Source organism: Lactuca virosa, chromosome 3, assembly GCF_052849685.1.
Source record: "Lactuca virosa cultivar CGN04683 chromosome 3, Lactuca_virosa_CGN04683_v6, whole genome shotgun sequence".
Lineage (NCBI taxonomy): Eukaryota > Viridiplantae > Streptophyta > Magnoliopsida > Asterales > Asteraceae > Lactuca > Lactuca virosa.
The window spans coordinates 20,450,426-20,469,004 of record NC_136428.1 but is presented as its reverse complement, the minus strand read 5'-3'; the positions used below and the strand labels follow the sequence as shown (position 1 = coordinate 20,469,004).

Here is an 18,579-nt window from a genome sequence, read left to right as displayed (position 1 = left end):
AAGGCTAAGCCAATGTTTACTGATGGTCATAATAGTTTACTAAAGTTTGTAATCGATAATGTAATCATATCCATTCATATTCTAGATTGCTATCAAAATCATACTACAAGTCATTTATCATTCGAGCAATCATATCATTCTAAAATCATCAAAAAATTATTATATTCAACTCAAAATGTATCTATATTTCACATATTAACATTAAAACTTAAAATTCATCTCACATTTTCAGTGTACATGAAAACTCATTTCCATCTTCACGGCCCTTCAAAATCGACATCATATGTTGGTAGTTCATGGCGGAAAACACGACAAGTGTTCCTAATATCTAACCATGACACTATGCAATAACAAGGATGCAAATTTTCCATTTCCCCTATATTGATTTCATCTTTAACAGTAATTTCATCGGTATCCACCACGTTCAGATATGGGGGATTTGGGGTGGCGGCAACTCACCCGAAATTTAAGGTAAAGGCAGGTTTCATAATTAACATAATTTGAAGTAAGTTGATACAACTGGTCATTCCTTAAAACATCCTCCAGATGCTCAATCGTTTGCATAACATCAACCATATCATACATGTGTTGGTTATCAATGAATCAAGTGGCCACACAAATGAATTAAAGTGCCATCGACAACCATCCGAGACTGCAATGACGCTGACTACCTATGACTCAATTTCAAGTGTTGATGGTAACCTCAAATTTTGATTTCAAACACCATCCAGATGCTCGATATTTTTCACAACATCAACCATATGGGATGCGTACTATGATCGACGAATCAAGTGGAAGAGGAGAAGAACCAAGTGATATCCGAGGTTGCGAAAAAAATGATGAACTTGACTTAATTTCAAGTGGCGATGGTAACCTCATATTTCAATTTTAGCAATAGAAATGACGATTCTTTGAAGGATTTGACTGAAGAATATTTAGTATGGGGAGGAAATGCGGGTAGGTGGAGGTGGTGAATATGTAGGTTAGCATCATTGTTTTAGTTGTTAGAGAGGCGATACAGATGGAGGGCGATGAAGATGAAGGGAGGGAGAAGGTTGTGGTGCCTGTTACGGTATATGATATGGTGTATGTTGTTGTGTACATTATGATGTGCAGTAATACGATGAAGATATTGTTTGAAGTGGTGATACTCGAAAATTAGTACTTTATACCAATAAGAATTTCAGGAGAAATTTGAAGTTTATTGTACTGCTGGTACCTGGAGAGTTGTAGAGACATTTTAGAAATTTAGTGAAAAGTTACGACTATGGTAGATTCGCATTGTGACAATTAGAGATATGCGCTGCAACAGAGAAAATAAAATTGTAGTATACTTTGATCACAAACGGGAGTTATTTGCAAAGCAACCATAAAGCACGATGCTATAGTGGAATGTAGGGAAAAAAACCCGAATATGTGACACTTGGTTTCTTAACATGTACTAATTACGTGAGATGTAATCATTGATGGGACAAGTGAGACACCATGTAACACAATACCAAAGAGAATAGTTTAAGTAAGTTGCTAAAAATACTCTAAAAAAGGGATGGCAATATAATTTAGGTTCGTGATGCGTTGAAGAAGATACACGCGGCAGATTTTAAAAGTATGTTGTTATACTTAACGTGTAAATGAGTATCACGATGTGATGATTGAGTTCATCTGCGATGCGAAAAGGTGTCTGGACAATAGACACATGTAGTAGAAGTGTGACACATGGTAAATCATACCTATTCTGAATGGATGCGGCGCACTCCAAGAGAGTACTACTAGAATATATGCCTTTAATGACACAAAAACCACGACACATAGTGATTTATGTTACGCAAAAGAGAGTGACCTTAAAATAGTGTCATCTCTACAAAAATTTTAAGGATTTAGGTCACGCATTATTGCGTGTCCTTAAATTACTGTCTCAAAAAAAAAAAATTAAAAACACGGAGGGCACTTTATCTTAAACTTGAGTCCTCTATAACTGTCGCTTTATAATTTTAATGAAACACGCGTTTAGTAGACAATGTGGAAACAAAATCCCCAAAATTTTGAAAACCCGCCTTGTTCTTTTCTACCTTCTTTCTATATTTCATCTTCGCAATCGATTCTCCCCTCTCCCTCCTTCTCTCTCCTCTCCGATCCTCTTCTCTGCTACTTGTTCCTTCTTATCGGTATCATCAAACATCTCATTCGCCGCCCCCGCCCTGTCTTTAACAAACCTCTCTCTCTCTTCCATCACCCACCACAAATGATTAGGTTAGTCTTGGAAGTGGCACAACATTTGGGGGAGAATATGGTGAGGACTATTGCTATGGATGGTATTAAAGGGCTTGTGAGAGGTCAACAAGTTCTCAACACCGGATCTCCAATCGCTGTAAGCATTTCTTCATTTCAAAAGGACTTTCATTAAGAAAATTGAAGATTTAGGGTTTTGAGATGTTTTGTGTCGAAGTGCTAGATCCAAATGAAAAATTATATGTATGCCATTTCATTTTGATGGTTAAGATCTGTATGTTACATTACTTCTACCGGAACTTAAAAATGATATCTTTTTGTTTTGTAGGTACCTGTTGGAAGAGCCACTCTTGGTCGTATCATTAATGTTATCGGAGAGCATATTGATCACAAAGGCGATATCAGTAAGTGTCTCGTTTACTATGAAGTATCATCGCCTTCATCATTTTTCCTAGAAAGACTATCTTATCCTTCCTCACTTCATTTCAACAGAAACCGATCATTATCTACCCATTCACAGAGAAGCCCCAACTTTTGTACAGCAGGCAACTGAACAAAAAGTCCTTGTCACTGGAATCAAGGTAATTCATTGAAGAGTTGTATTTTAGTAGTATTTTTGGATTTTTTTTAAAGTAAATGTTGTTTGTTATATTATAGGTTGTCGATCTTCTTGCACCATATCAAAGAGGAGGAAAGATTGGTCTCTCTGGTGGTGTTGGTGTAGGAAAAACTGTTCTTATCATGGAGCTTATTGACAATGTTGGCAAAGCCCATGGTGATTACTAATTAGCTCTTCTTTATATAATTTAGACAACACCTTGATTTTCTTGACACCAATTGTAAAAAACTTTTGTTTTGTTTCCTCAGGTGGTTTCTCTGTCTATGCTGGTGTTGGAGAACGTACACGTGAGGGTAATCATATTTATAAAGAAATGATGGAAAGTGGTGTCATCAAGCTAGGTGACAAGCAGGTAAATCTTTTTATAGATATATATATTTTTTCCATTCCTAATTTCCCATTTCATGGTTATATGATCACTTGTACTTTTGTTGTTATTTGTAGAGTGAAAGAAAATTTGTTCTTGTGTATGGTCATATGAACGAGCGTATAGGTGCCCGTGCTCATGTTGGGCTGACCAGACTGACTAAAATAAAGCCACCCACTCACTTGAAAGGTAAAACCTTGCAAGATTCATTCATAATTTTACACGCATGCATATACATTTTGCACAACTTGTTTTCAGTTTATTTATTAGGATGGCACTCACGCTCCTTAAACTACTCCACATCTTTTTCTTTTTAAACTCCCGAAGCCGTTCTCCATTACAGTGTCTGCTTAGTGAAAACCATGTTATAGAAATTAACAAAACATAGCAAAGAAAAACTATGATGACTTAAGTTGGCTAAATATCGGATACCACAGTAAAGTTATGTTAAGAATAAAAACTCATGAACATAAAAAATGTTTGATTATTCATTGTCAAAGTATTTAACAAATAAAAGCATCAAATTATGTGTAATGATTGATGATAATTTCAAGCAGTTAGCAAACATGTATTGTGTGATTTCAGGATTCAAGCTGCTAATGATAGGCAGGTATAGGCTCCCCAAGCCCTTCTTTAGTAGTCAGCTTCTTGAAAGAAGTTTGCAGTCTTCTAGTAATAGCTCCAATTGTTCCATCACCAATTACGCGTCCATCAATCCTCACAACCTGTTTGTTTTTTTTGTTTTGTTTTGTTTTTTTCCAAGGACAAACCAACAAGCCAACAACCACATCACAAGTATTACAATTCTGTAAATGTAACACATACATACATACATACATAAAGAACCATCATTAACGGAGCATAAATAATAGATACAATTGAAGTATTTGACTAAATAAATGTTTACTCAAAACTCATTTATACAAATACTAGCAACATACCGAGATCAATTCTCCCATAGTTCCAGTAGTCCACACCTGCAGTAAATTATTAGATTGTTAATTAAAAACCTTTTCAGTTATTATATATATATATATATATATATATATATATATATATATATATATATATATATTGTAAAGTTTACAAATAATTATAAAAGTGAATTTAGAAACCTCATCTGCAGTGTGGAACTCTGATAGACTAATCTGCCGTTCCTCCAAAACCAACTTTTCCTTCTTTACAAGCTCCATCACCTGAAACACGTGGAGTATGAAATATTAAAAAAATAAATCAATATCACTTTTGAATTCTGAATATAAATTAAAATTTATATCTTAAGTTTACATATATAGGACAAAAATAAAGAAGTGAAGGATTTATATATAGAAAATCTTACAGTTGCCCGAGTGCTAAACACTTCAGAGACGCTGAAGGTAAAGATGTGCTTCTATTTATTGACAACATTATCCGTTTCACACAGGTAAGTGAGAAAAAAAAACATTTCTTTCTTGATGAATGTCAAACTGTAACATCCAAAAATTTCATGCCAAATTTAAACTTTTTTAATCACAAATAAAAACCAGATAGTACTTGTTTACAAAAATGTTTTCAATCATTATTCATCAGAGTGTCCCAATAACCAGATCATAAGGATGAGGAGCGGTACGGTCACTCCTTCACCTTGCCATGATCTCCTGAAGTACCTGAAACAATGAACTGAAAACTGTAAGCCCGAGGGCTTAGTGAGCTACCCCGAAAATACCAATACCACACCGATAATACCATAATAGTAACAGACAATCATTAACATGCCTACTGGGCTATCGGCCTGACTGGACCGCCCTGTAGGGCCTACAGTCTATCTGAATCTGTCCCGAGCCTTCGGTATAACTGGACCGCCATTTGGGCCTACAGTCTCCCCGGACCGCTCATAGGGTATGTTGGCCTTCAGCACAAAGCAGGACCGCCTCAACCCAAGCAACAAGCAAATAACCATGTGCGCATAGCTAACATATACTGGCATACACTAGCATCAAACATATCTATCTCACTAATCACCAATCATAGCAATCTCTCGCAACAAGAGCACCAACCTAGCAGGTCACTAACACACCAATCCCTACGGATCATAAGAGCATAACATACTGTCTATCCTGATTCCGATCTAACAGGTCATAACCACATGTAGCATACCATAACAATAACAACTAAAGGGCCAACCTTGGTGCCTTAGACCCTATCGATATAGTGAGGATAACTCACCTTGCAGATGTCGACTCGGTGGATAAACTTCAACCCTCGGATCACTGCCACAAACTCCACCACCTATTACCATAGCATAACCATACTGTAAGTTCTCAACCTCTCAAGGTACCCCATCAGTCAACTAGTCAACCTTTGGTCAAAGCCAAAGTCATCAGTCAAGGTCAACAGTCCATGTTGACCCTAACTCGTCGAGTACCCTCAGCTACTCGCCGAGTTCCATGAAATAACTGACCACTCGCCGAGTCACCGGAGTGACTCGTCGAGTTCTAAGGCTCGCGATTGGAACTCTAAGGCCACTCGTCGAGTTTTCCTTCCTGCGACTCGATGGTTGCACACGCATACATAAATTGGGGAAACCTCAACCGACTCGCCGAGTTGTTCATCCACTCGTCGAGTCGACGACAATCTTCATCGGACTCGCGGAGTTGTTCATCCAAATCGTCGAGTTCAATGCCTATCTTCATATGACTCACCGAGTCGACTATGCGACTCACCGAGTCTCTTCAGCCCTTTAACCACGCAGACACTTTCTAAGCCATGCCCAGGCCCCAAATTGCAGATCCAACTTCCTTAGGCATGCTTATCACGTAAAGTTGAAAACTTTACGTGCATGCAAGGCATTAAGACCCTAAAATGGCACAACTAAGCTTGCAATGAAGTCACATCCTTGATAGAAGGCTCATACTAGACAAGGCTGATGGTTTATGAATCTAGAAGCCAAGGGGAGTCCAGATCTGAAGTTACAACTTCAGATCTTGGCTTAGACACAAGAATCCTTTCCTAAACTTATGCACAAAAGGGTTTAGGAGAAAATGAGCCAAGGGAAAAACGATTTAATACCTTCAAGAGAGCCCTTTCTGATGCAGAACTTGAAACCCACAAGCTCTTGCTTCAACTAGCTTGCTTCCCAAGAGATTCCCTCACCAAAAGTCTTCTTCCAACCTAAAATTTCCAAAGAATACACACACACTCGAGTTAGGGTTCTTCTGGACTCTCAATGGACTACAAAGAGGCCAAAGGAGGCTTATGCTTCTTTAAATAGGGTGCAAAACCCCGGGATTTAGGGTTTCATCTGCCAGCTCCTACTCGTCGAGTCCTTTCTTGGACTCGGCGAGTAGGCCACTAAATACGCAATCCAACCCGATGCTACTCGACGAGTAGGGCAACCAACTCGTCGAGTAGGCCTTGAAACCAATTAAATTCTTATTTAAACAATACCTGAGAATTGGGGCGTTACAATTCTCCCCCACTTGAACTAGACTTCGCCCTCGAAGTCTGCTGGAATAAAAAACACCGGGTAATTCTCTCGCATTTCTGCCTCCGGCTCCCACGTCCACTCGGATCCCATCCGATGCTCCCACTGCACTTTTACCAAAGGTATTTCTTTGTTCCACAAAATCTTCTTCTTCTTTCCAAGATGGCCACATGCCTCTTTACGTAATTCAGGCGCTCATCGACCTGAATATCATCCAGCGATTCCACTGCCTCCTGATCCATAATACACTTTCGCAATTGCGAAACATGGAACGTGCTATGAATTCGGCTGAGCTCCTCCGGTAGCTCTATCCTATAAGCCACTTTGCCCACCATGGCCATGATCCTGAATGGCCCAATATAACGGGGACCCAATTTTCCCCTCTTCCTGAAGCGGATCACACCCTTCCAGGGAGAGACCTTCAGGAGTACCATGTCACCAACCTGAAACTCTAAATCCGATCGACGTCTATCAGCATAACTCTTTTGCCGGCTCTGAGCGGTCTGCAGCCGCTGTCTGATCTGCTGGATCTTTTCGGTAGTCTGCAAGACTACCTCCGTCTGACCCATCACTCTATGTCCAACCTCACCCCAACAGACCGGGGTTCTACATCTCCGACCATACAACAGCTCAAAAGGCAGGGCGCCAATACTGGAATGATAGTTGTTGTTGTAGGCGAACTCTGCAAGCGGTAGGTGGGAATCCCAACTCCCACCGAACTCAATGACGCACGTCCTCAACATATCTTCGAGGGTCTGAATGGTTCGCTTACTCTGTCCATCGGTTTGTGGATGGAACGCTGTACTAAAGTGCAGCCGCGTATCCAGTTCCTCATGGAACTTCTACCAAAAATGGGAAGTAAACCTGACATCCCGATCGGAAACGATGGAGACTGGAACCCCATGGCGAGAGACAATCTCGCTTACGTACATGTCGGCCAATTTCTTGGCCGACGAACTCTCCCGTATGGCCAAGAAATGGGCACTCTTGGTCAAATGATCCACAATCAAGCTCACAAGCGGGGAATCCACCGCTATCCTCATACACCTTGCTGGGGTAGAAGACCCAGCTGACTTGCGGCTCAAGGCATCCGCAACCACATTAGCTTTACCGGGATGGTAAAGGATCTCACAATCATAGTCATTGACTACATCCAGCCACCTACGCTGCCTCATATTCAGGTTCGGCTGATTAATGATGTGCCTCAAACTCTTGTGATCCGTGTATATAGTACAACGGACCCCGTACAAATAATGCCTCCAAATCTTGAGAGCGAATACCACCGCTCCCAACTCAAGGTCGTGCGTAGGGTATCTCGTCTCATGCGGCTTCAGCTATCGTGATGCATAGGCTATCACTCGTCCCCTCTGCATGAGGACTGCCCCCAGTCTTGTGATGGATGCATCACAAAATACTACAAAATCCTCGACTCCCTCGGGGAGCGTCAACACTGGCGCCTCACATAAACACCGCCGGAGGGTCTCAAATGCCCTCTGCTGCTCAGGGCCCCACCGAAAATCCACCCCCTTCCTCGTTAGACGAGTGAGGGGTATTGAAATCTTGGAGAAATCTCGAATGAATCTCAGGTAGTACCCTGCTAATCCCAAGAAACTCCTGATGTCTGAGGGAGATTTCAGAATCTCCCACTGCATAACCGCCTCGACTTTGGCCGGGTCGACCAAAATCCCCTGCTGGTTAACGAGATGTCCGAGGAACTGGACCTCTCGTAACCAAAACTCACACTTCGAGAACTTGGCATACATCCGTTCTCGTCGCAGAACCTCCAACAGCTCCCTGAGGTGCTCCTCGTGCTGCTCTCGGGTCTTGGAATACACCAAGATATCATTTATGAACACAATGACCGAGCGATCGAGCATCGGTCTGCAGACCCGATTCAACAAATCCATGAACACTATCGGCGCGTTGGTGAGCCCAAATGGTATCACCACGAAATCATAATGACCATAATGAGTTCGAAACGCGGTCTTCTCCACGTCTTCCTCCCTCAACCTGACCTGGTGATACCTGGATCTCAAATCGATCTTGGAAAACCAAGATGCACCCTGCAGCTGATCGAAAAGATCATCTATCCTTGGGAGTGGATAACGGTTCTTCACCGTTAACTTGTTCAACTCCCTATAGTCAATGCACATCCTGTGCGAACCGTCCTTCTTCCTGACGAAGAGGATCGGTGCTCCCCAGGGTGAAGTACTTGGGCGAATAAACTGCTTGCCCAGCAGCTCCTGCAACTGAGATGCCAACTGCTGCATCTCTGGCGGTGCCAGACGGTACGACGCCTTAGCGGTAGGGGCCGCATCCGGCACTAGATCAATCCTGAACTCTACCTGCCTCTCCGGAGGCACTCCAGGTAACTCCTCTGGAAACACATCAGCAAACTCCCTAACCACTGGAACCTCTAAAACAGAAGTATGATCCTCAATCCGCGTATCTATCACATACGCTAAATAACTAGTACACTCGTGCTGAATGAACTGCCGAGTCCTGGCGGCTGAACAAAACCCTGCTCCCACTCTGGTGCCCTCACCATACACTACCAGTTCTCCCCCACTTGGGGTTCGAACTACCACTCGCTGTCCCTCACAGTCGATCATGGCGCCAAACAGGCTGAGCCAATCCATCCCTACGATCACACATACTTCCCCCATGGGAATGGGAATGATACCCCGAAAATCTCCAGCTCGCATCCCCGGTAGACCGAAGAAGTAGAAACCCCGTGCTCGTTGGCGATCGAAACTCGCAACGGACACTCAAGCTCATCTACCGACACACTGAACTCTCTACTGAAAGTATGAGATACAAACGACCGACTCGCCCCCGAGTCGAATAAAATACAAAGCAGGCAAAGAGTTTACTAGAAACGTACCTAAACACAGGTACCATCGATAAGCATAACACAAATATAATAACTGAAACAGAAAATAGAAACATACCAGCAACCACATCCGGTGCTGCCTTGGCCTCCTCGGCCGTGAGCTGGAAGGCGCGCCCCTGAGCCTTCGGAGGCTCCACCTTGACTGACCTCCCATCTCCCATCCTCAAAGTAGCCGGTGCGGATCCCTGCGCCGCCTTGGCGGCGAGCTGCGGGCAGTTGGTCTTCACGTGACCAACCTGATGACAATGGTAACAAATCCTCATATCTGCTGGAGGGGCGGACTGGTGACAGTCCCTGACATAGTGCCCCTCCTTGCCACATTTGTGGCAACCACCTCCTGCTCGACAAACCCCATAATGGCCCCTGCCACACTTTCCACAAGTGCGGCTCTGCTGACCCCCGGTCCGAGTATCAGTGGTCTTGGACCGCTTAGGTGCCGGCTGAGACTGTGCCGGAACGTGACGCTGCTCCTTCAACTACAGCTCTAACTCCAACTCGCGCTGCCTCGCGGCTTCCTAAAGATCCAAAAGAGAGTCACAACGTTGCGTAGCAATAAACTGTCGAATATCAGTCTTGAGCATACTCAGATAATGAGTCATCTGAGACTGCTCGGAAGCAAAATCCGGGCAAATCATAGCCCTCTCCGTGAACATACGAGTGATCTCCATCACTGACTCCCCATCCTGCCTCAATGTCAAAAACTCCTGAGCAAGCCGCTCCCGCTCAACGCGTGGAACGTAGCGGGTGCGGAACATATCCCGGAACTGCTCCCAAGTGACAGCAGCCCGCTGATCATCAGTGTACGACCCTGTCGTCAATATCCACCAATCCTTTGCCCCAAGCCTTAGCAAGTTTAGGGCACACCTGACCTTCTGGTCAGCAGGACATGAACACGTGAACACGTCAGATAACCACCTCATAGCCCTGATCGCATCCTGTGTACCATCAAACGTCGGGGGCTTCGTGTTATCGAAGTCCTGGTACTGGAAAGCCCTGCCGGCTCCTCTTCCAACCCCTGCCGTGGTTACAGCCGATGTGGCTGCAGCGGCAGCTGTCTCTGCTAGAGCTGCATATCGCTCATCAAAGTACTCAACCATCGCAGTCTTAATCGACCCAAACATCTCTGGCAGCTGCGCTCGGAATGCTGCAGCAATCTCGTCATGCAGAATCTCCCGGATCCTGGCATCCAACTCCTCTGTCCCTATCTGTACCACGGGCTCAGGTGCTACCGGCACCTCCGACCCTCCGTTTCCCGATCCTGATCCTGATCCTGACCCAGATCCAGTAGTAAAACGTCTCGTCACCACCATACTGAAAATATAACCAAGATGTCAGATAAGCAACATATATCAGGAGACCAATTCCCACCACCCTAGGGGTTGTGACTTCCTTGCTACGCGTATGGGTCCTGTGCTTTCAGTAGTACGGGCCCATACTACCTTCCGCACCTACCCATATTTGTCTCAAGTATCACCACAACGCCCTAATACTACCATCAACATAATATGCGCTCAATCCTCACTCCTAGGGGAATATCGACTATCTCGCCACTGATCTCACAGCTTCCACAACTCACACATCCATGAAATTTTCACCAACCCTGCAGCACTAGTGTATGCTAGCCACACATAACGCAGGACCCGATAGACTTTCGAATATCCAATCCTACACTGAGGTCGAATCAGACATTCTCAGGCTATAATATCTTGGTTATACACATCCGTGATGTATACACTAAACACCTACAGTTATGATGTCAATTCCATATACAAGAAACCCTAGTCTAGTAGGCATCATATAATCAGGCAAGTCTATCATGCGATTCCTGAAGATTCCTAGTCTAACACTAGCATACTGTTCTATCATATCATAATATCAAATAACTGTATGGTATTTCGGGGTTTACTTACAGGCTCCGGCTGATCGTACCCTCTGCATCCTCCATCCTTTATTTTGAAAACTATTTTAGAATTTATTCCGAAAATTCCCTTCATTTGAGACTGGGTTCACACGAGTATTTCCCCCAATTCACTCAAACCAAGGCTCTGATACCAACTTGTAACATCCAAAAATTTCACGCCAAATTTAAACTTTTTCAATCATAAATAAAAACCAGATAGTACTTGTTTACAAAAATGTTTTCAATCATTATTCATCAGAGTGTCCCAATAACCAGATCATAAGGATGAGGAGCGGTACGGTCACGCCTTCGCCTTGCCATGATCTCCTGAAGTACCTGAAACAATGAACTGAAAACTGTAAGCCCGAGGGCTTAGTGAGCTACCCCCAAAATACCAATACCACACCGATAATACCATAACAGTAACAAACAATCAACAACATGCATACTGGGCCATCGGCCTGACTGGACCGCCCTGTAGGGCCTATAGTCTATCTGAATATGTCCCGAGCCTTCGGCATAATTGGACCGCCACGTGGGCCTACAGTCTCCCCGGACCGCTCATAGGGTATGTTGGCCTTCAACACAAAGCAGGACCGCCTCAACCCAAGCAACAAGAAAATAACCATGTGCGCATACCTAACATATATGGCATATACTAGCATCAAACATATCTATCTCACTAATCACCAATCATAGCAATCTCTCGCAACAAGAGCACCGACCTAGCAGGTCACTAACATACCAATCCCTACGGATCATAAGAGCATAACATACTGTCTATCCTGATTCCGATCTAACAGGTCATAACCACATGTAGCATACCATAACAATAACAACTAAAGGGCCGGCCTTGGTGCCTTACAGCCTATCGATATAGTGAGGATAACTCACCTTGCAGATGTCGACTCGGTGGATAAACTTCAACCCTCGGATCACTGCCACAAACTCCACCACCTATTACCATAGCATAACCATACTGTAAGTTCTCAACCTCTCAAGGTACCCCATCAGTCAACTAGTCAACCTTTGGTCAAAGCCAAAGTTATCAGTCAAGGTCAACAGTCCATGTTGACCCTAACTCGCCGAGTACCCTCAGCTACTCGCCGAGTTCCATGAAATACCTGACCACTCGCCGAGTCACCGGAGTGACTCGTCGAGTTCTAAGGCTCGCGATTGGAACTCTAAGGCCACTCGTCCAGTTTTCCTTCCTGCGACTCGACGGTTGCATACGCATACATAAATTGGGGAAACCTTAACCGACTCGCCGAGTTGTTCATCCACTCGTCGAGTCCACGACAATCTTCATCGGACTCGCCGAGTTGTTCATCCAACTCGTCGAGTTCAATGCATATCTTCATATGACTCGCCGACTCGACTATGCGACTCGCCGAGTCTCTTCAGCCCTTTAACCATGCTGACACTTTCTAAGCAATGCCCAGGCCCCAAATTGTAGATCCAACTTCCTTAGGCATGTTTATCACGTAAAGTTGCAAACTTTACGTGCATGCAAGGCTTTAAGACCCTAAAATGGCACAACTAAGCTTGCAATGAAGTCACATCCTTGAGAGAAGGCTCATACTAGACAAGGCTGATGGTTTATGAATCTAGAAGCCAAGGGGAGTCTAGATCTGAAGTTACAACTTCAGATCTTGGCTTAGACACAAGAATCCTTTCCTAAACTTATGCACAAAAGGGTTTAGGAGAAAATGAGCCAAGGGAAAAACGATTTAATACCTTCAAGAGAGCCTTTTCTAATGCAGAACTTGAAACCCACAAGCTCTTGCTTCAACTAGCTTGCTTCCCAAGAGATTCCCTCACCAAAAGTCTTCCTCCAAGCTAAAATTTCCAAAGAATACACACACACTCGAGTTAGGGTTCTTCTGGACTCTCAATGGACTGCAAAGACGCCAAAGGAGGCTTATGCTTCTTTAAATAGGGTGCAAAACCCCGGGATTTAGGGTTTCATCTGCCAGCTCCTACTCGTCGAGTCCCTTCTTGGACTCGGCGAGTAGGCCACTAAATACGCGAACCAACCTGCTGCTACTCGACGAGTAGGGCAACCAACTCGTCGAGTAGGCCTTGAAACCAATTAAATTCTTATTTAAACAATACCTGAGAATCGGGGCGTTACACAAACATTGACCACTGATGTGTTTGACTTTATATACCAACAGGCTAACTCTGAGGTGTCTGCTTTACTTGGGCGTATTCCATCTGTTGTGGGTTATCAACCAACATTGGCAACCGATCGTGGAGGGCTTCAAGAACGTATCACAACCACCAAAAAGGGTTCCATTACATCTGTCCAAGCCATTTATGTCCCTGCTGATGATTTGACAGACCCTGCCCCTGCCACAACCTTTGCTAATTTGGATGCCACCACCGTTTTATCCAAACAGGTGAGTACATATATAATTTTTATCTTTATGTGATTGTATATATTAATTTATGTGATCATAATGGTCCAGGTGTGCCTTCATCTCGTGAGGAAAAAGTCAACAATAAGTATCATCCCTTAATTTGTTGTTATGTTTTGTTTTTCATTCAGGTAAGTTTATCCAAGAATCACATTTTTCATTTTTGTAGGTGTAAAATTACCTTTCTAACCCTTGTGCTTTACACTTCATATCAAAACTACCTTCATAGTTGGAAAAATCATTTAAAAGAATGCCATGTACTTGCAAAACATGAACATCTATAACCATTGTACTTAAGTTTACTTTTATATAAAGTGTGAAACATGATGTTATATATGTAACTAATAATAATAATTTACTTGTTTTTGTTATTATTTTTAGGGATATGAAACCAAATAATATGTTGATAGGACCTCGTAGACAACTAAAACTTGCAGATTTTTGTTTGGCACGAATATTTGGTAGTCATGACAGAAGGTTCACCCACCATGTATCATTTTTTCATTTAATTTTATAAAAATACTAAATGAAAAAAAAACATTTTTTTAAAAATAATTTCTGATAGCAAGCTTCACATCTCTAGTAAGATATTGTTTCTTTTTTACTTAATGAATACAAGACTTAACTTTTTAGTTTTTACAAATTACCCTTTATTTCTTTTTCTTCCATTTCTCCAACTGTGCCTTGTTTTTCTAATATTTTCTAGCAATCATTTATCCAAACGAAACTTAATCTAAAAAAAAAGAAACAAGCCCAAATTCGGCTTATATTTTATATTGGAAACTTGAATCATATTCTTCTTTCTTACATAAATTCTATTGAAAACAGGTATGCAAGTTTGTGGGGGCTTCAAAGTTATCCTTTTGTCTAGAGTATGGCTCCAAGCTAAATTTTAATATTTTATACATGTATGGGCTGTATTGAATTGTTGCAATGACAATTGGCAAAAGGTATTTTACTATTTCACTCTTTCATATTAAATTTTATAATCTACATGTGTATTAAATTTTAATATTTTATACAGGTATGGGCTGTATTGAAGCCTGGATTCTTGGAAAAAGGTATTTTACTACATTTGTATTAAACTTTAATATTTTATAACATAGATTGATGATGATTGAAGCCTTTCTGAATACTAATGTGTTGATGATGAAAACAGGTATCATGTGGAAACAGAAGCATAACAATAAGAAGTAGAAAGAAGAAGGTGTCCCTTAATAGCAATGTAGTATTAGGTTATATAGTTAGGGAAAACCTCTTAATAACAATGTACAATCAGATCCCCTTAATACCAATGTATTACAATTTCTTGACATGATGTTATTGGATGAAATATATTGTTTTGGTATATATTTGTTTCAATATTTTTATATTAAGGATAAATGAGTATCGTAAAGACGCGTCGTAAATGTATATCGTAAATGGTTGCTCAAGTTTACGACACACAAATGCGTGTCATCTTCATTTACGACAGGGGCTTTAATGATACGCAATACGTGTCCTAAACGCGCGTCGTAAGGTTACGAAACGCAAATGTGTGTCATCTTCCTTTATGACAGGGCCTTCCTTGACACGCAACGCGTGTCGTAAATGCGCGTCGTAAATACGTGTCGTAATTGCACATCGTAAATGCATGTTGTAATTGTGCGTCGTAAATGCGTGTCGTAAATAGACGATACAAAAAAGCGTGTCGTCTTTCGTTATGACAGTGCCTTCCTTGACACGCATTTGCGTGTCGTCTGAGTGTTTTACGACACGTATTGCGTGTCGTAAAAGGCTGTTTTTGTAGTAGTGGCGGCGTGGTGACATGTTCAAAGGATAGAAGCATGTCACCGATATGAGATACAAGGAAAGCAGGTAGGCTAGGTGGCAAGATCTCGGAGAGGCACCTGGACACAACAAGTCCAGGAAGGGATCGCTACGTTGTTCCCAGACATCCTATATATATTAAAAGTATGTTCTTATTTCATTTTTTTTGGAAAATTTGAGAGGTGACTTCAGAAGAGAGATAGAGAGGATATTTATCAGTACTCGTGACAAGAGGATCGATGCTAGCATACGATGGGTATAATTAATGAACGTCTTAAGGTATGACTTGTCTCCTTATTATGTAATTATATTTGCATAGCGTGATTACGAAGGGATTGTTAGAACATGAGATAATGTTAGTGTTTATACAGTGATAGAATTAATGAGTCTAGCTATGTAACTTAGTATTGTGTATTAAATGGGAGTATAGATGTAATGACCCGACTTTTTCTATATAAGTATTTTGGGGATATATCATAGTTTCCATAAAAATGAGGAATTCTAAATTTGAAAAATACTTTACATACCATGATATAATCGGGTTACAGTGAATCATAACCTCAATTTAAAGCAACAAGGAAATTTATTAACACATAATCTAATTCTAGTTCAAGCCCTTGGTGCTCCTACCTCCTCTCATACAAAGGCTAATACCTGAACCTGCAAACTATGAAAATCTACAACATCAGACCACAGGTCTGGTGAGTTATATTATACATTGATTTCATGTTATTATACTCTATTTCTATTCTTTCTTTCTTTTCATACTCTACTATTCTACTCTTTTCTTCTCACACTCTTTAACTCTAATCTCTTCTTCTCATCTCATCTTTTCTATCCTCACCTCTTCTCATAGACATATCGTGTCTTCTTGTCTCATCTACTTTATTCTTGACACACTCATCTCATCTCATAATTTCTCCCATTTTATCTTCACCTCTTCTCATGCTCTTACTCTGTCTTCATCTCATCTCATGATCTTATCATAATCTATCTCCACCTCTTCTCATCTCACCTCATTCCCATCTCTTACTCTATCTTTACCTCTTCTCATATTCTTCTCTCTACCTTATACTTTTTTTCATCACTACTCATACTCTTACTCTTTCTCATCTCATGCATTCTCATCTTTTCTCACATCTTGTCTCCATGCTCTCATCTCTTCTTTCTTTACCATTATACTTTTATATAGACACCAAATAGTCTAATCACATATGATACTTCATCTATCATATATGGTACACCATAATTCTAACTTACTGGTGTACAATCATCTAAACTTATTCCCCTCACTTTGATCCCGCACAGATCCTTTAGCAACTTTTCTTTTTATGCATCCTTCATGGATTGCAATGATCCTTCCCGGATCCTTTACACATAATCCCTCATGGATAAAAACCTTTGTAGTCTTTGAGTACTCAAGGGGAGGCTTAGAAGTTGTAGAAGAATGAAAGTAGAACTTCACCTTAGAAATCCACCAACAATGATTCAACTTGATGATGATGCTATTCTTTAAACTCTTATAATACTGAGCTTAAAGTTCATAACCAAAGTTTGAACTTCAAGAGAGTAAAATGCAAGTATTCTTTCAATTAAATAAACCAAAAACTAGAGAGAGAGATGAGCACAAGAGGTTATGGTTTTTCGCATAAGAGGAATGGAAGCACTTGCAAGCCTTTTCACTTGCATCCATTTCACATAATTCCTTAACTATGTAAGCACTCATGCACCTAAAGCCTAAGTGTTACCCATGCTTCTTAAGACATCCCATAATTTTGATTAAACAAATCAAAAGACCACTTTATCTCCTTTTTTCTTCACCAGCTACGGTTTTCTATATGGAAAAAGAAGCCAAACTTTATAAATAATACAAGCTCTTTCATATTTTATAAACTCTAACTTTTAGCTAAAAGACAAAAGAGTTTATCTAGTCCAAAATGTTGTACATGACTTAATAAATCATACCATATTATATATTATGTTACTTGGTAATGAAAATTAATATTTCCATGAAATAAATAATTTCTAATTAATTGTAACAGTTTATTGAATATTTATTAAAATCAATTTCCAATAAATAATCAATTGTATTAAGTTGTTGTTAGTGTGACCCTTTAGGATCATATATTATCTAGCAATATCCTTTTATAATGACTCTTGCGTATATTGATTTGTCAATCTCCTACTTGCATAAGACTCACTATAGAGCGATATAGATAAAGGTGAAAATCTAACAACATTTCACTGCCCCTAGTGATACATGACTTTGTGCCATTTTGTAAACATGCAATTCCCCAGAAGATCAAAGCTATAATTGGTGTATAAGGTAAGTTATCAGTCATCCCTTTGTCACAAACATCATGTTGAACATGAGATACACACCACAATCAATCTCATTAGGTGTTCAATTTTTGGTAAGACGCCTTAGATGTATAACTCTCAACACATAAGAGGATCAAATCCCATCTTGATTATGTAAGCCTCTTGTATAGTTCACACCATACCTAAAAATGGCTTTTATAACTGCCTCTTGAAGGATCAGTATTTGACCATATTAAATCATAACACTCCATACATTTAAGACCCATAATGTATATCAGGTGTTAAGTATACAAAGATAGTCCTTTTTATCATGTATTACTCATGATAGTGATCCATGAGGTGATCTTGATGCGGTTCAGTTCAATACCAGTTCTTTGACAAGTACATATGAATCTTGGTTACAATCACTTCCCTACTTTCATCTGGTGAGAGTTAACCAATCCAACTCATATTAATGTTACTTCATAATTTCTCCTACAATTATGATCGATGATGAACCTTTTAGAATAATAAGATTATTCATGGATTAAACATTTTAATATAGAATACAACAAGTA

The 18,579-nt window shown here is 40.9% G+C and overlaps 1 protein-coding gene across 1 annotated transcript in view; it reads left to right on the top strand.

Annotated features, from left to right (window-relative positions):
* Nucleotides 1-2,242: 2,242 nt before the first annotated feature.
* LOC145163330 (ATP synthase subunit beta, mitochondrial-like) overlaps nucleotides 2,243-18,579 on the top strand; it is a 54,188-nt gene continuing 37,851 nt past the window's right edge. The window contains exons 1-9 of the mRNA XM_079082170.1: nucleotides 2,243-2,368; nucleotides 2,558-2,633; nucleotides 2,722-2,810; nucleotides 2,887-3,004; nucleotides 3,097-3,200; nucleotides 3,293-3,384; nucleotides 4,566-4,638; nucleotides 13,649-13,873; nucleotides 14,916-14,952. Coding sequence (XP_078938296.1) covers nucleotides 2,243-2,368; nucleotides 2,558-2,633; nucleotides 2,722-2,810; nucleotides 2,887-3,004; nucleotides 3,097-3,200; nucleotides 3,293-3,384; nucleotides 4,566-4,638; nucleotides 13,649-13,873; nucleotides 14,916-14,952 — 940 coding nt within the window. The remainder of the gene's footprint in view (nucleotides 2,369-2,557; nucleotides 2,634-2,721; nucleotides 2,811-2,886; nucleotides 3,005-3,096; nucleotides 3,201-3,292; nucleotides 3,385-4,565; nucleotides 4,639-13,648; nucleotides 13,874-14,915; nucleotides 14,953-18,579) is intronic.